This window comes from Phoca vitulina, unplaced genomic scaffold (genome assembly GCF_004348235.1).
Source record: "Phoca vitulina isolate PV1807 unplaced genomic scaffold, GSC_HSeal_1.0 scaffold4, whole genome shotgun sequence".
Classification (NCBI taxonomy): domain Eukaryota; kingdom Metazoa; phylum Chordata; class Mammalia; order Carnivora; family Phocidae; genus Phoca; species Phoca vitulina.
The window spans coordinates 16,886,111-16,902,703 of NW_022589707.1; the positions used below are offsets into that span (position 1 = coordinate 16,886,111).

The following is a 16,593-nucleotide window of genomic DNA, read 5'->3' on the forward strand; positions in this document are numbered from 1 at the left end:
AGGCAGATTGGCCGCTGAGGCACCTACACGCACGGCCAAGCCCTACCAAGCCCTTTCCCTTCCGCGCACGAGTGCAGAGCCCAGCTCGGAGGGAAGGTGTCGGTGCGGAGCTCTGGGCTGGTCGTGGTCTCCCGCAGGCCAGCGGCGGCCGGGCCGCGCCCGCACCAGTCCGCGGTCAGGCCTCCGCGGTCTTCCCGGCTGCGTCTTCAGCGCGTCCCAGGCGCTCGGGCCCGTGGGCTGGCCCCCGCCGCCAGCACTCTGCAGCCGGACCCCACTGGGCACACGGGGCTTCGGCCCCGGGACCTGGGCTCCCATCTGGTCCGAACCCCACAGCGCTGTCCCGACGGGAGGCGGCCTCGAGGCCTCTGGGTTTGCTCGCTCGTTCCCTTCACCGAGACGGTTCCGGGCTCCCCCGACTCCCAGCTGTGTCGCGTGCTGGGCCCGCAGGCCCCGCGTCCTCCCCGAGCCCCACCGGCTGCTGCTGAGCCCCGGCTCCGCGCTGGGCCGCGCACGACGGCCTTACAAGTACCTCACTGAGCTCTGGCATCACCTGCAGGCGGGGGCTGCTCCACGAGCCTGAGGCGGGCGAGGGCAGCCTCCGCCCTCAGAGCCGAGGCCTCGAGCACCGCGCTGTTCGGACTCGTGGACGCCAATCTCAGTTCCACATGCTCTACCAGCACCAACGCCTCCTGCTAATGACTAATCCGGGGGACATCCATCTAGCGACTCAGCCTTCGAAGGCCGCCTGAGGCTCGGCAAGAAATTCTCTGAGTCCCGAACTCCGAGCCGGGCGCTGCAGGGCGGGCTGGGAGAGCACTGCCTGCCAGGGCAGCTGCCTGCAGTGGCTGGGGGTGAGGGGGGGTGGGGGTGTGGGGGGTGGCTGCCGGGCCGGGGGGGCTGCCGGGGGGCCGGGGGGCTGCCGCGCCGCCTGCCCCATCCACACCACTGCCTCCTGGAAAGCCTGAGGCCCAGACGCTGCTGCCCACGGCCAGCTGTGCGTGCGAACAAGAACACCTTCCCGAGTCCAACGGAGGCACCGTGGAGATGAACTGTGGCTTTGGCTTCTCCTGCTTCCACGCAGACAACCGGGAACGTGAAATGTTCAGGCCGCGGGCTCTGTCCCCGGGCCGCACTCACCTGGCCTGAAGCGGCACCTGGGCGGCTGCAGAAGGGCACCAGACACCTGCCCCAGAGTAGAGGGCGAGCTGGCGTCCTCGGCCCGGGCACCCACATCACTCCTATGGATTGGGGCCGCCTGCTCACTGAACCGCATCAATGTCACCCACTCAGGGCACGGAATGACTCCATCGAGCTGGGATGATGGATCTGTGTTGCCAGGGTGTCAGCAGCCAACGCCCTCAGGCAGCAGGGACAGGGACTGTGGCCTCCTGCTGGCCTTGTCCAAGGTCCGGAGGCGGCCGTGATGGCGCTGGGAGGCCCCCATCCTGCCCAGTGTGGGGTCCAGTCCCAGGTTTAGATGCTCCCACAGAAGTCCCTAGAGACTGTGACACCCTCACTTTGCCAGGACTGTTTTTGGAAAAAACGTCTTTTGAAAGACCCTGGCACCAAGAACAGCCAAAACTAGGGTGACATAGTTCTGTCATTTTGGGGGGTGGGTGGGGAGGGGCCATCAAGGAGCCTTCTGGGGTGTTGATGTTTTACTTTGATCTGAGTGGTTGCATGGAGGTTATGAACATCCATAAGCTTTATACTAAAGATTTGTGTACCTTAAAGTTACACATTAACTTGAAGGGATCTGGGAACCCCGAAGTGTCTTATGCAGGCCTTCCCCACCCACACTGGCTGCTTTTCCCCAAAGGGGTGGTGGGCCCTCAGCTGGTCAGCAGCCAGGGCTGGCGAGATCAGGCCTGAGCTTTGGTCTTGAGCAGTGTGTGGCCGCACACTCCACTGGAGCCCAGGCAGGCAGTCTTATTATTAAGAGTTCCACGGGCCAGCAGAGGGCTTTGCTGTGTGCCCCCTCCACCAGACCCGTTTTTCATTTGGCAAAACCTGTTGGGTCACCTTGTCATTGGAAAACCTCCCATAACTTTCCTTGGTAGACTGAAGTGCTCCTATTTGAGATTTCTCTAACCCTAACTCCTAGGGAAAGATGTTTCTCTCCTTTGAGCTCCCACACCACCTTATTAGTAATGTAACAAACATCTATTGACCCACCTCCCAGACGGAGAGCTACAACATTCCTAGTAACTTATGTTCCCTGACATCCTTCCTCATCCCACCTGGAGAGGACCACTATCCAGATTTTGGTGTTTATCATCCTTCTGCCTTTTGGTTTTGTACTTTAGTACATATTTCAAAGGTGTCCATGTGTCCCAGTTTGTTCAAAAAAGTGCCAGTTTATGTTTGTGGCCTAAATATACAGATTTAAATGTCCCTTTACCCTCTCAAACACATGCCAGAAGTTAAAGGATCAGTCAGTAGATACGTATGTGAGCAGTGTATTATTTGGTTTCGAACTTTAGAAAATGGCACATAGGATATGAAGTCATCTGAGATGTCCTTGTTTCTAAGATTTATCCGTGTTATTCTGGGCGGCCACGATTCACTTTCATTGAATCCGACTTCCTTGTGTGGATATACCTTGCGGTGTCTGGGGTGCCCAGTTGTGTGTTAGAAGGAACTTAACTCCAGTGACCGTTCTTGCACATGACTCCTGGAGGGGGTGGTTCTCACATGTGCACGTAGCCCTTGGCCGCACAGGTAGGAGGGAACTGCTGGACCCTGGGGCAGGCACGCTGCCAACTTGACAAGCTAATGCCACTGCATGTGGACATTTTTACTGATACATTTTACCTGTATCAGTAAACTGGGTTTTCCCATCACCAATATCTGCTGTCCTCAGTAGACTATAGGCCCAGGACCTGAGGGCTGATTCCTCTCTCTGAGCACTTAGAACAGTGCCTGGAGCTAGGAGGGAGGCGCTTGGTAAATGCCAAGTGCCAGACTGCCCGGCAGTGGGCTCAGGGCAGACTCCTTCCTAGTGCGACAACTTGAGGATGTTGCTGCTGGTGCCGTGGCATTCTGTACGTGCCAGGCCCTGCAACGGCTCTGCAGGGGGCAAGGCTGTGAGTATTCTGCTTGCTGGACGGGTCGCCTCCCTGCACCCAGGCAAGGGCACCCTGGCTTCCTTTCACTGAACCAGGTCCTCAGCTCGTCCCTCAGGTCCCTGGGGGCCAGGCCCACCAAGACGGACACCCACCAAGGTGAGAGCCATGATGCAGAGAACATAGGCCAGGGACCAGTTTTCTATTCTTGGCTCTGCCATAAATAAGCTGGATCTTGGGCAAGTCACTTTGTCTCCTTCCTTCCCTGATAAAATGAGTTTGGACAGTGATAGCTAATTCTTGAACTTGAGAACTCATCAGGATCACCAGGGAAACTTGTTTAGAGTGCAGAGTCCCAGGCCCTGGACCACAGGAATTGAGGGAGTGGTTCTGGAATGGGAAGTGATACATGCAGATTTGCCTGATAATGAATAAAAAGTTGGAAATGCTGATGGTGAAAAAATTGGTACACAGGGAGTTCTAATAAGCACTCTGAACCCTCAGCTGTTACCTACAGGCAACCACTTTTCATCATCTGTTCTAGATTTTCTGGTGGTTACCATTATTACTACACAACAGGCCAGTTCTTGTTTTACCAATCCCACAAACATTACCCATTGTCCTCCTGCTGTGATGGATGGTTTGGTCACACCCCCACCCCCCACTCCCAGGGGGGATCCTGGCCCTTTTTGGAAGCTGCATTTTAATGAGCACCTCGGGTGATTCTGAGCTAGCTGGTCTACCAGCAACACTTAGAGAGGAATAGGCCTAGAGAGGCTTCCGGTAGACACTGAAGTTCCCTCAGACCATCTCTTAAGCCCCCGGTTCATCTGCTTGGCTTCTAGAACTTGCTGACAGACCCTTTCCCCATCTCTGGGAGCTCTGATAGGCTGGGCAGGGGAGCCACGCTGGCAACCACACCACTCCATGTTGGTAATGGGTGGAACTACCCTGCCCTGTCATCTTGCTACCCTAGCTCATCGAGTGTCACCTCCTGTCCTCCAGTTGCTAATTAGAATGAGCAGATTTCTCCTTTAGGGACTGGGCAGAGCTCTGGCTCTAGCAGCTTGTTGAGATTCTGACTTCTTCATAACCAAGAAGTGGTGTGTTCAGACAACAGTCCATACAGAAAACAGGCACACACCAAAACTAAGCTACCAAGGACACAGCCCACAGACACACTTAGCGGGAGAAGGCAGGCAGGTAAGAATCCATCCTGCACATCTCCACCTATGTAAAACTTAAAACCAGGCAAAACTGAAAAACAAAAACATAACAAAACAGAACCCATCTACCAGGATAAAGGTCAATGGAGGGGTCACCTTCGAGGGGAACAGTGACTGAGCAGCAAGCCCAAGGGGCTGGTAATGTTCTATTTTTTGATTTGTGTGTGTACACACGTATGTTCACATTGTGAACACCTGAGCTATATCCTCATAATTCGTGCACTTTTCTGAATGTGTACTTCCTTACAAGTGTTCCCAATCAAAAGAGAAGGAAGAAAAACCAAGCAGCTCTCTTTCTTCCTGCCTAAACAAGCCCTTCCCCAGGATGGGCCCAGGCAGGCAAGGGAAGCTGGAGATGGGGCTCTCATCTGCGAGGCTGGGCCTGGGTTGGGGGAGGAAGGCTGGCATCCAGAGTGCTGATCCTGCCACTCACGGAGTATTTCAGAGCTCCAGCCTGGAGCCCCACAGAGCAGAGCAGGCTGCTGGGTCAAGGAAGTGGCTGGAAATGAGGCCCAAGCATATTCCCTGGGAAGGATGACAAGATACTAGCCAACCAAGACTCATATGCTTCCTTCCCCACCTGCTAGCAGCCCAAGCTGTCCGGGGGGAGGGTGGCGGATGGGACCCCAGCCCGCCTCCCCAGGCTGCTAGCCAACCCAGTGTAAATATTATTATACTCCTACGCATCTGAAGGACGTTAATTATTAAAACACATGCCACCCAGGGTAGTGCACTGTAATTAGGTTCAAATTAAATTAGCATCCTCTTGTAATTAGGACATCAATAACCACTCTTGAGGCACCAGCTCCCCAGCCCCTCCCCGATGCTTCCTAACATGGGCTAATGCAAGAAAAGGGGTCCACTGGCTCTCCCTGGGATGCAGAAATAATCAAAACCATAAATAAAGTAGAGGCAGTTGCACAAACCCTTCCCTTCACCCCCGAGTCCCCACTGCCCACCACCTTCCCTACTGGTCCTGCTCGCTGGCAGGGAGAAGGTAGACGAGGGTCACCAGGGACGGTCTTGGGTGGCGCTACTTTCCCTGGTGGCTAGCCCAAACCCTGGGCTCTGATGCATCAGTCCGCAGACACTGGAAAACTTCCAGAGCCTGTCCAGAGCTTAGCAATGCTGCTTTCCTGCCACCTGTCAGCTCTTGACTCTGACCTCCTCTAGGACACCTTCCCAGTCCCTGGGCCGGGGCCTCAGCTGCTTGTCCTGGCGCACCGCCCACCGCCGTGGCTCGTTACGGAGCTTTCAGCATCTGCTGACGGCTTCAACCTGGCCTGCACAGCCCCTGAGAGCCCATGGAGACAGCCTTGCCGCCCACTGACCCAGTTCTGCCTGAGTCTTAATCCGTGCTTGGTGGCTGGGTGATCGGTGCTCAAGAGGTTTTGGGGTTCAACTGGAAAGGTGGATGGGGGAACATGTTTCCTAACTCCAGCGGGGGAAGGAACTCCAGAGAGGCTTTTGATGCTCCTGGTGCAAGTGCTCGTGTTGACTGGTCTCAGCTACGGACAAAAGGCAAAGCCTCCGATGCACCCACATGCTGAGTGCTCCCTGGAAGTCTGCATCCTACGTGCCTGGCTCGTGTCACCCCAGTCCCAGCCCTGCCCACGACAGACCCCAGGACCTCAACAGACGTGACGGGGAGGAACTAAGAGGAAGTGGCGGCAGCAGCCTCCAGCCCCGGGAATGGTCTGGCCTGGGTTGAAACCAGCACGGGAAGAGAAAGAAAAGAAGTAGGAAGGTTCGGGCATCATTTCAATTGCAGAGCCACGGAGGGCTTAACCTTGGGCGCAGATGTAACCAAGGTAACTGTGGAGACTGCGAGCCGATTTCAGACCCTTTTGTGAGACAGCGGGCTGGCATCTTGCCCCTCTGCCTGTTGCGCTCACGGGGAGTACACGCCGACCTGCCTCTTGACCCCACCAGGAGGTAGAGAAACGGGTGAGGCGACCATTCTCTTCTCCATGACTAGCCTCCACCATGCATGACAAGAAAACATGAGACCACCGGGAGTGGGCTTGCCTGCTGGGGGCAGGACAGCTTCTCCAGGAGTGAGACAGACGGGGACCTTCACACTCCTGCGGACTTCTTGGGCCCCATCAGGGGCTGTACGAAGTCATGGCAAACATAGTTTCCTGGACCATAAAGGGTCTGATTCGAGGACCATAAGCTCTCGGTCTGGCTAACCCAGAGGTATTCCCGGGCAGGTAGAAACGGGAGTCCTTGAAAGGAAGGGAGCACACAGATTTTTGGAGCTGCACAGACACCACTGCCCCACTCACCTCTCCCCTTAGTAGAGTGCACCCCGAGTTCAGGAAGCACATATCCTTTTTCCTAAAGACAGGTTCTCGGTAGAACCCCACGTGAACTCTGGGCCTCAACAAGTGGGTGTAGGAGAATTGCCAGGAACCAGAATTTTCTGGGGCCTAGGACCCTGGTTTAGGGATGAGAGCTGGCCAGCCAGGCCCCACCACGTCCCGCCTTTCCCCAAGGTCAAAGGACCGATCTTATATGGCGGCTTGGAGCACCACCCCAGAGTGGAAATGGGGGGTTGAATGTGGGGCCGCAGGAAGGTGTGCCAGGTTTCACAGGAGTATGTGCCTAGGAAGGGCAGGGCTGCACAGAGAACAGGCAGATCCTGACACCGTGGCGACCTCGCCATCACACACCTACTCTCTCTCCCTGGCATTCCCCCAGTGGCACAACAGCTTCCTCACTTCCACCACAATGGCTGCTCTTGAGCCTTCCCCTCCTCCAGGAGCGGCCTGGGGTTTCTGAGCTCTGTGGCCAGCTCTCTCTCGAGGACCTGGGGGATACCTCATTAAGTCAGACAGAGCAGGAGCTAACCTGGAGAGACAGGGTCTCCTTGGCGAGCAGCCGTGACCCCTCTTGAACCCACCCTTGTCCTCCAGCTCCATTTCCCAATGAACACACACTGTGGAGGGAGCGGGGCAGGCACTGAGGCCCCCATCCTTAACCCATGTTGTGTCAGTTTTATCTGGTGTTAATCTTTACTCCAGCCACAGCAGGAGAGGGAAAGTTCCCTCTGGCCCCCTGCTGGGGCTCCGGCAGAACTTGGCAAAGGACAGTACCGGCGACTCTCCGCAGGGGCCTGGTGAGACCGAGCCCAGCCTTCCATGTGTGGCCAGTCCTGGGCAACTGCTTGCCGAGCTGCTCGAAATCTCCAAGGTCCTGGAGGGCAGCCATGAGCAGTGGGGGGTATGGACTGATGAGTTAGAAGATCTCCAGCCTTCTGCCTGACGGCCACGGTGCCATCATGCCTCCCAGGGCCCAGGAGTTGCCTGCGACTCTGAAGAACTGCCCTGCTTCCCCGACTGGCTAGGTTTCTAGGGCTGAGGCCAGGTATGCAGATGACTGTGTTGAGGGTCATCCAAGTGCCCAAGTCTCCTCCTGCTGGGGCTGTCGAGATCCCACACTCTGGACTCCACCATGACCAATAAGGGCTGCAGACAGCAGATACTATTTTATTGAGCCTCAAAAGCTTTAAATACAGAAATGGGGAGGGCTGGCAGGGGCAGATGTAGACACGCTGGCATCTGAGAAAGGACGCATCAGAGGAATCACATAATCAACAGCTGGACAGAGAGCTGGGAAGAAGGGCAATCTGGGATAGAAGTGGGGTGCCAACTGGCAGCTGGCTTTGGGTGTCAGGATCATGCCCTACGTTAGGACAAAGTCTTTCATGTTTCTTCCTGATTTGAGGACAACTTTAAAGAAAAACCAAACCCCCAAATAAAAACGCAGTATCAGCTGGAGGAGACTGTGGACGGCAGCGCCTGTCATCTCAGAAGACAGCGACCTGCTCCTGAAAGCCTCGGGCTCCCCCACCCCACCTGTGCCCAGATGCCGCCCACAAGACATTTCCATACACTGAAGCAAAGCTGGACCCAATCTACACCCCTGATCTGGGGTCTGGAGCTGAAAACACCCTCCCTGCAGAGGAGGAGGTACTGGTGTGAGCGGGGCTGGGGGCCAGACCCGCTTCTCCTTAGCGGCTGTAGCCAAACTCATCAGCGTCATCGGCCCGGAAGTCTCCATAGCGCCACAGGTTCAGCTGTGAGAAGGCAGAAAATGACCGTGAGGGAGGTGGGACCTGCTGGGACCCCGGGACTAAGCCCTCTTTTTAAGCTCCCCCTGGAATCCTTGAGGTACAAACTCACCCTGGCACTCTTGGCTGACTCCTGGGCATTCAGGTACTCTGTGATCTGGAGGGACAAGGGAAGAATGGGAGGTCACAAAGGGGTTATTTGCAACTGAGCAGCCGGAATGACCCCGGAGACTGCCCGGGTCTGGTCTGCATCACGCCCTTGCTCAGCGGATCACCAGCTCCCCCAGAGTGAAATCCCAAGTGCGTTGTCTCACTGGCCTCCTTGCTGTTCCTTGACTCTCTGTGCTGGCTGTTCCATCTGCCTGAAACGCTCTTCCCCTCAGGTCCACCTGGCCACCTGTCCTGCTCCTTCAGGTCTTCGATAAAGCATCACCAACTCAATGAAGCCTCAAATGACCCCATTTAAAATGCCAATCACCCCTCCCCCACACTCTTGATTCCCCTGATTTCTGTTTTCTCTTTTTCTGTTGCATTTATCTCCTATCAGTCAATTTCACTGATTTAGTACATATGTTTTTGTCAACTCATGCTTGACTGTAAGCTCCATAGGGCAGAAATGTTGTCTCTTGTTCATGGAAATATGTAGGCCCTCAATAAATGCTTGCTGAAAGAATGAATCAAAGAATGAACAAACACTTGTAGGGTGTTTATCTCAGATACTGGGCAAAGGAATATTCTAGACACCGGAGACATTACAGGTAGCTTCAAGGAGAGACAGTGAGATCTCATGCATCTACAGGGAAACTTACGCTAGCTCCCAGCGCAATCTCAAGACACTGGGGGTCTCTAGTGAGAGGACTAGGGGTGTCACGCCTCTCCTGTCCAGAGGAGACAGAGTAGCAATTCACACTGGGGTCTTGCTCCAAATGAATCCCCACCCTGCACAACCCGTGCCACAGACCCAGAGACCGCACGAGAGAGAGAGGTCTGGGACAAGGCGAAGCGACGGGCACAATGGAGAGAGAACGGGGCTTTCAGCGCTGCCGCTCTCACCTCTCCTCTCAGAGGGAGCGTGGGGAGGAGCTGGGTGCTGCACGGGCACAGGCTTCCCACCAGCCCGTCCTGAGGGCGAGGTGCCCGTCCCAACTCCCAACGCTCAGTAAGGAAGACAGAGCAGGTGGTCCCCACGTGTCGGCTGCAGGGCCCTCACGGTCCGGCCCGTGAAGCAGCGAAGCCCGCGGCACCCTCCTCGTCTCACGATGGGGAGACTCAGGCCCAGCCCAGCTCCACACGCCGGGGGCTTTTCAGACAGGCTGGAGGGGCAGTCCTTAGGCCCCGTCCCAGTCGAGTCTGGCTCCGGGGGGCACTGTCTGCCAGCGGCTGGCTCCAGACTTGGGAATCGCACGTTAGAGAGAAGGAAGTGATAAAGGGGGGGAAGAGGCAGCGACAGGCTGTGGCCCTCTCCAGCCTGCCACCTGGGGGCACCGCAAAGGGACACCTCTCACTCTAGCTTACAGCTGCATTCTCAGCCAAGCCTGCAGCCAACTAATTTGGGATGTAATTAGCTTTTTTTTTTTTAAACCCCAACAAACCCAAATCCGTTATCTTTTTCCAGCAGGAACAGCAGGACGGAGGGTTCCCTGTTCCATCACCGGCTCTTGGTGCAGCCCCGGCCCCCTCTGTGGTGGCGGGGGGTGGGGGGCGGGGAGACGCTAGCAGCCTGCCCCCACATCACGTACCACTTTCTGGAACTGTTTCTCCTTGCGCACTTCCACCATGACCAGTCCCTCCTTCACCAAGCCCAGTCCCACATCCCCCTTGGAGTCGGCAAACTGCAGGGTGACGTGGGGACAGCCAGCGCTCAGGTGCTCCACGTTGAGCAGGCACTGAGTGTTCTGGATATCCCGCACCACGCTGTCCACGGCGTCTGTCCGAGCATCCTCCTGGAGCAGAGACACGTGCAGGTTAGCGGGAGAGGGAAGTGCGAGATTTAAAGACAGCCACCTGGGCCCCAGGTCCTGTTCATGGACTTCCAAGCAAGTGTCCAGCAGGTGCCAGCATCTCATTTCCTGCTCACATCCTAATGAGGAAGGAAACAGCCTCTGGACAGGAAGTGCCCCCTCTCCCTGGCCTGTCCCTCCCTGCCAAGCCTATCTGCATACATCCCAACCTTGTCGCCCACCTGCCTTGTGTTTCTGAGAAAAAGTGGCTTTTGTCCATCCAAAACTAACCGTCCACTTGCTGCCTAGCCCCCCTCACCCCCACCTCTGCAGCACTGTGTCCCAGCACCGTGACCCCTTACAGTCCCAGCTTTTGTGCACGTACTGTCCTCTCAGGCTCTCTCCAGGCTTTCTCCAAGTCTCTAGTCCCCTTAGAGACTTCCCCTTGACCTATTTTGTCACCCTCTTTGGCAAATTTCATGAGAAGGCAGAGAACGTTCTAGGGCGCAGATTCCTACCCTACCATTTGCTCCTTAGCACCCTGCATCCAGCAGCAGCTCCACGCACGCTGTTCAGACTGCTGCCCTGAGCACCATGGGCCTTGCTGGTGCCCAAGCCAAGGGTACCCGCCAAGCCTTAAGCCTGACCTCCCTGGGGAGCTGGACACTGCAGAACTGGCTCCCTGCTTCGGGAAACTGGGTGGCTCTGCAACCCTGAGCCCATGTTCTCCTCTCTGGATGCACATTCTGGCTCAGGTTCTTCTTTGGATCGGGGAAGGCCAGCAGTTGCCAAGGCTTGCTCTCTTCTGCATCCTGTCTTCCGCACACTTGCCCTGTACGCACCCATGGTTTTAGCTACCAGTCCGTGATTCTAAGTCTTCTCGCTTTCCAAACCGAACACCATCAAGCTGCGCCTGGAGCTCCCATAGCCCCTGACCTGCTCCTTCTCATTCTTGCATCTTGGCCAACAGCATCAGAGCCACATGTAAGAAATCCTGTCACCTTCTGTTCCGCATTTCCTGCCCCCACCCCCAGATGGCGCTGAGACCTGGCCCCCTAGGGTGTGGCCCGGGCTTGGCTGTCACTGTCTCTAGCCTGGACTTCCAACTGCCATGATCTCCCATGACTCCACCCAGTCTCCGACAATGGCCCCTGAAGGAACTTGCAGAACCAGATTGGACCATGTCACACCTTTGCTGAAAACCCTGCCCCCACCCCTCAGGCCATGACTTATCTTTCCATTCTCCTCTCCTATTACTGCCCCCAAGTTCCTGTACTCCCAACTGTGTGGACCAGTCTCTGCCCCAAGTGCCCTGGCCCACTGGGCCCATCCACCTAAAGAATCAGCTCAGCGCTCCAATGCCATCTCCTCTGTGTACCTTCCCTCAACTTCCCTGGTTACTCCCACCTCTCAGGTCCTGTCGCTAACAGACATTGGTCAGTGTTTCCATCTCCTGGCAGCCTGTTAGGGCTGCACCAGTGGCTGAGTGTCATCGGACAGCCCCCTTTGGAAGGAGGGAAGGGAGGGAGGGACGCAGGGAGATGCGTAGACTCACGTCTTGGGGCACCTGGATGAAGGCAAAGGCATACTCTGTGGCTTGAGGAGGCAGCACACGAGTGCTGAAGGCAGGTGGCAGGGTCCCCAGGCGGGTGGACGGCAGGATCTCCCTCTGCAGAGGACATGTCAGGCCAAGAGCATTACACACTCGGCGCCCCCTTGCTCTCACAGGATGACTCCTATGGCCAGGCCTCTGGAATTCTAACTCAGGCCCCCACCACGACTTGCTCCCACTTAGCCCCAGTCAGTGACGCCTTGGGGGGACGTGCCAGGTTGGCCCCTGCAGCAGGCGGGCAGCTGTGGCTCCCACCTTCTCAACCTGGGCCCGGGCTTCGCACAGCTGGTGGCTCTACTAAAATGATCAACTTGGTCACTGGTCTCTAACCACGATTTCCATTTTTCTCCAGTGCCTTCCCTCTGTGACATGGGTTCCTTGAATACTTTCCCAGAGGCTAGGGGGAGCTCTGCAGGGAAAGCAGACGGAGACAAGGGCTCCGACAGTCCCGCACCGTGGCCAGGACCTCTTTTGTGTATCCCCTGGTGGCAAGTTGGGAGCACGGCCCAACTCTGGGCTTCTGCGCGACCCTTAACACTAGTCCTTGGGGAGAGCGGACAAGCATCGTCACACCTCAGGAATAGCATGGTTCTGAACTACAACTTTCTCTCCCGCTTGCTGCTGTGCCCACACGGAATCTCCCAGAATTGTTAACAGACTCCCAGGACCAGTCCGAGGGGGCTTTTCTCAAGGGTGCTAGTCACTCTGCCCCCTTGTGACTTCCCAGCAAGCCTTGGTTTGGGGATGCGCTGGGGATCAGCACACAAGCACCCGGTCAAGCAAGACCAGGAGCCGTGGGGTGTTGACGGCCTCCACGGGCCCTCTCTTCAAAGAAGTTGGGCAGAAGATGAGAAGCCATGGGTGTGGCTCGGCACTCATCCTTGGGGCCTGGAAAGGAGACTTCAGAGTCCAGTGGCCTGTTCCACCAACAGGAAAGATGCCTACATGCTCACCATTCTGTCAGTCAGGGGTTCAGAGCTCACAGGGACTTGACCTAGGGGACTGCTGTGCTGCGGGCCCCTCCTTTGCCTACTCCTCCACCTCCAGGTCCCCCACACTCACATTGCCATAGTCAATGTAGAAGACGTGCACTTTGGCAGGAGACTCGACTTTTTCCACTCGGGCGCGGTACCTGCAACGGCAGCGCAGGCAGAGCTCAAGGCACAGCCCTGACGAGTCCGGCCTCCCTGGAGCCTTAGCGACAGCAGGGCAGGGGCACGACACTTCCCTGCCCAGGGGTCAGGGTGGACACCCATGGGTGTCACAGAGGGCAGTTCTCAGACTCCATGAAGGCCCAGGCTCGGGGCACGGTGGCCCTCATCTAATGGAATCAGAGCACAGCTGGGAGCAGAGGGAGGGAGAAGGGACGTGTGGAGCAGATTAATGTGTCCTTGGGGCATAAAGCAACAAGACTAATGACCAGATTGATGTCTGCTGTTTAAAGCGAGCACACTAGACAGCAGCTGTAATTAGCCGGCAGATCTGTCTGGGAGGCCGCGGTAGGGAACACATCCAAGTCACTCCGTCACCCAGGGAAGGCCATGGGCCCTACTGTTGGTAAATCAGACATAGTGACCTTCTTGCAGCCTGTGAGTGCTCCTGCTCATGTCCCAGACAGCTAGGGTGGAGGGTCGGGCGGCTGGTCTGGGCTCACTGAGAGCCAGCCTCTGCCCTCCCTGCCCTATGTGACACCATTTTTCCTGTGTGAGGTGAGGGCTGTGTTGGAGAGTCTCAGCCGGGCACAGTTCCCCCAGTAGAGCTTCCCAGAATGAGGAGAGACACCGCTTATACACTCAAGGCTGACTGGGCTGCTGGCAAATCACAGGCCCCAGATGAGCTTGGGCAATGAAGAGGGCCACACCGGAGAGCCGGCCAAGGTCAACCACCACCGCCCAGTGGAAACCAGGTTGCTAAGGCAAATGCCTGAAGTCTACTAGGTAGCTCGGCAGGCCTGTGGTCCTGAGGACAGACTGGCTACCGCTCCTGCTTAAGACTCTTTGCTCCGCTCGGGTCCAAGTGGCTTACCATTCTCCATCGACAAACTTGGCAATGCAGAATTCTCCACGGCGGGGCGCATAGGAACCTTCGACAGGAGGGTGGCTGGCGATGTCATTTCGCATGTTCTCCATCAGCTTCTCCAGCTGGGTGCCTGCAGGGGGGGAAGAGGGAGTGAGCCCTGGGTTGGGGAGCAGGCAAGATGTGGTGTTGTGTAGGGCGCCTACGGCACTGGCCTGCCCCGTTCCGTAGGGAAGTCCCCTGTGGTCTCAGCTCAAGAGGCTCACACTGTCTTCAAAAGTGGGACGGGGACCCGCTGACACTTCAGGCCTCAGAGGCACAGAGTCTTCCTTCCAACCTCAGCTCTCCAGTCCACTGGCCAGGGCTGTGGAAGCTGCTGGGAATGTTCCTGGGCTCCACTTAAGGAGGTGGATGAAGCGCGGGGATGTGGAGCAGGGCCAACCAGCCTCGTCCAGGGTGGGAGCGGGCCAGCTTACACCTGTTCCTACAAGGACCGGCCTGGCCTGGGCCACAGAAGTGATGACTGACAGCAGCCACTCTTTGCCAGTGTCTCCCAGGGGCAAACACGGAGATGAACGGCGGGCCCCATACAACCCTGGGCAAGGAAAGGGCCTCAGACTCTGAGCCATGGAAGGTGTGGAGTAACTCAGGGAGCAGGGCCCAATCTCAGTATATTCAAACTTGACTACTCTGACCTTGCTTACCACGTGAAGTACGTGCAAAAGCAAACTTTGGTACTGCCAGGTTGGGGTTCCAACCTCCCGCCCCAACTCAGTGCCCTCTTTGGTTGGGCAGGGAGAGAGTCTCCTCCTCAGCCTGTCCTTCCTGAATCCCGAGTCCCTGCTGCTTGTCAGCTGGTAATACCAGGTTTGGCAACACCCAGGGTCCTCTCAGGTTCCCTTCCTTGCTCCTTTCTGCTGTATAACCCACCCCCACTCTACTAAGCATCAGTCCCCAGTAACTTCACTTTTCCATCCAACTTGGCCCCAATTCTAGCTCTCCATTAGGCCCGTTGTGCCCCCTTTGCTCTCGGAGGTGAGGGTAGCTGGGTTCGTGGGATGTGGGTATGGGGTTCTTCTTTCCACCTCCGGGGCCCAAAGCCACCCCGTAACAGGTGCCTAACACATGTTGGCTATTGGTACACTTGTCACAGTTGGCCCTGTATGTTCCTTGTCTGGCTTATGTTTCTGCCACTATGCTGTGAGCTCCTTCAGGGCACAGACCATTGCTCACTTGGTTCTGTTTGCTCTTGCAAGGCCTAGAAAATCCCGGATGCATGCAGGGTACTTAAGAATTCAACTGTATTCGGGGCACCTGGGTGGCTCAATCGGTTAAGCATCTGCTTTCGGCTCGGGTCATGATCCTGGGGTCCTGAGATCGAGCCCCACATTGGGCTCCCTGCTCAGAAGGGAGAAGCAGACCCCTGCACCCCGCCCCGCCTATGCTCTTGCTCTCTGTCAAGTAAATAAAATCTTAAAAAAAAAAAAAAAAAAAAAAGAATTCAACTATATTGAAGATGCACTCTGCATATGTGCACAAAGATGCGTCCACTCCTGGGCCTCTGCATGGGCCACTGTCCCAGCATTCATGAGCACTGGTCTCAGAACAGGGACTTTTAGGAAGCAGCTGCCCTTCCCCCACCCAGCAGTAAACCCTCTACACAAATTCTTTCTATACTTGGTCTATTTTTATTTTTTATTTTTTTTGCTCCAAGGCAACAGAAGCAGACTTTGCCTCCTGCGAACAGGTCCTTGCACAGAGCCTGGCTGGTCATTTACAGCTAATGGCAATGCTTTCATCATTTCATTAGATCCTTCCTGAAGGCAGGCTTTAATTAAGAGAAGAGACACAGAGCAAGAGGATGTCCCCCAAGAGAGGATGAAAGGTTTCAGAAGAGGGAGGCTGTAGATGCTTAAGTTTATTTTCATGGATTTTATGGAACCAACCGAGGTCAGGTTTTCTCTGGATCCCACTGCAGCCCTCCAGGTAGTGTGCCAACAAGGGCCTTATTCCCTTCTCCAATGTTCCAAGAACACATGGTTTCCCCTTTGGTTCCTTTTTTCCTGATTTCCTGCCTTGGCCACCACTCGCAGTGTCCTGGCTCCCTATGGCCACCAGAGATAGCCAGGCGGGGCACAGGGCATGCACAGAAAGCCTCTGAGATTACTTGCTGAAGGCCTCGAACCCTCAAGCTCTGTCCCCTGGAGACTTTAGGGCCCTATTCTTATCCAAGGTGGGTCCTACCCCGCAGGATCCAGAGGCCAGGTAGAGCCTGCCAGAGAGCTGCCGTACCTTGGGCAGGGTCTTCTTTGAGTTTCCTTTTCCCTGAGCTTCCTGAGGCCCCTTCTTTCTGACTCCTGTGCTCAGAAACAGCTCTCCTTCCTGCCTGGACCACCACTGAAAGACTCCTTTCTTCATCACACCACCCAGACCGGGCGGTGCTGGGCCACTTTTTAGCAGGATTGCAGCTGACCTCAAGGGAGCTTAATCTTGAAGGCTCATCAGCCCATCTCTACCCCTCCCTGGCTCTTTCCCCTCCCAAGTAGAGCCAGCCCAGAGCTCGGGAAGGTTGGTTTTTCTTGGTGAACTGACATGGCCACAGACCAGCTGCCTGGAAAATGTCATTAGAGGGAAGTGGTTGAGATGAGGCTGATGATCT

General features: G+C 56.1%; 1 protein-coding gene across 1 annotated transcript in view; it reads right to left on the reverse strand.

The window, feature by feature from the left end:
- Nucleotides 1–6,987: 6,987 nt before the first annotated feature.
- The window catches only part of SND1 (staphylococcal nuclease and tudor domain containing 1), a 409,526-nt gene continuing 399,920 nt past the window's right edge, over nt 6,988–16,593 (reverse strand). Inside the window, exons 22-27 of the mRNA XM_032401299.1 lie at nt 13,944–14,174; nt 12,981–13,050; nt 11,862–11,975; nt 10,106–10,309; nt 8,479–8,523; nt 6,988–8,372 (exon numbers count right to left, since the gene is read on the reverse strand). Coding sequence (XP_032257190.1) covers nt 8,307–8,372; nt 8,479–8,523; nt 10,106–10,309; nt 11,862–11,975; nt 12,981–13,050; nt 13,944–14,174 — 730 coding nt within the window. The 3' untranslated portion in view covers nt 6,988–8,306. The remainder of the gene's footprint in view (nt 8,373–8,478; nt 8,524–10,105; nt 10,310–11,861; nt 11,976–12,980; nt 13,051–13,943; nt 14,175–16,593) is intronic.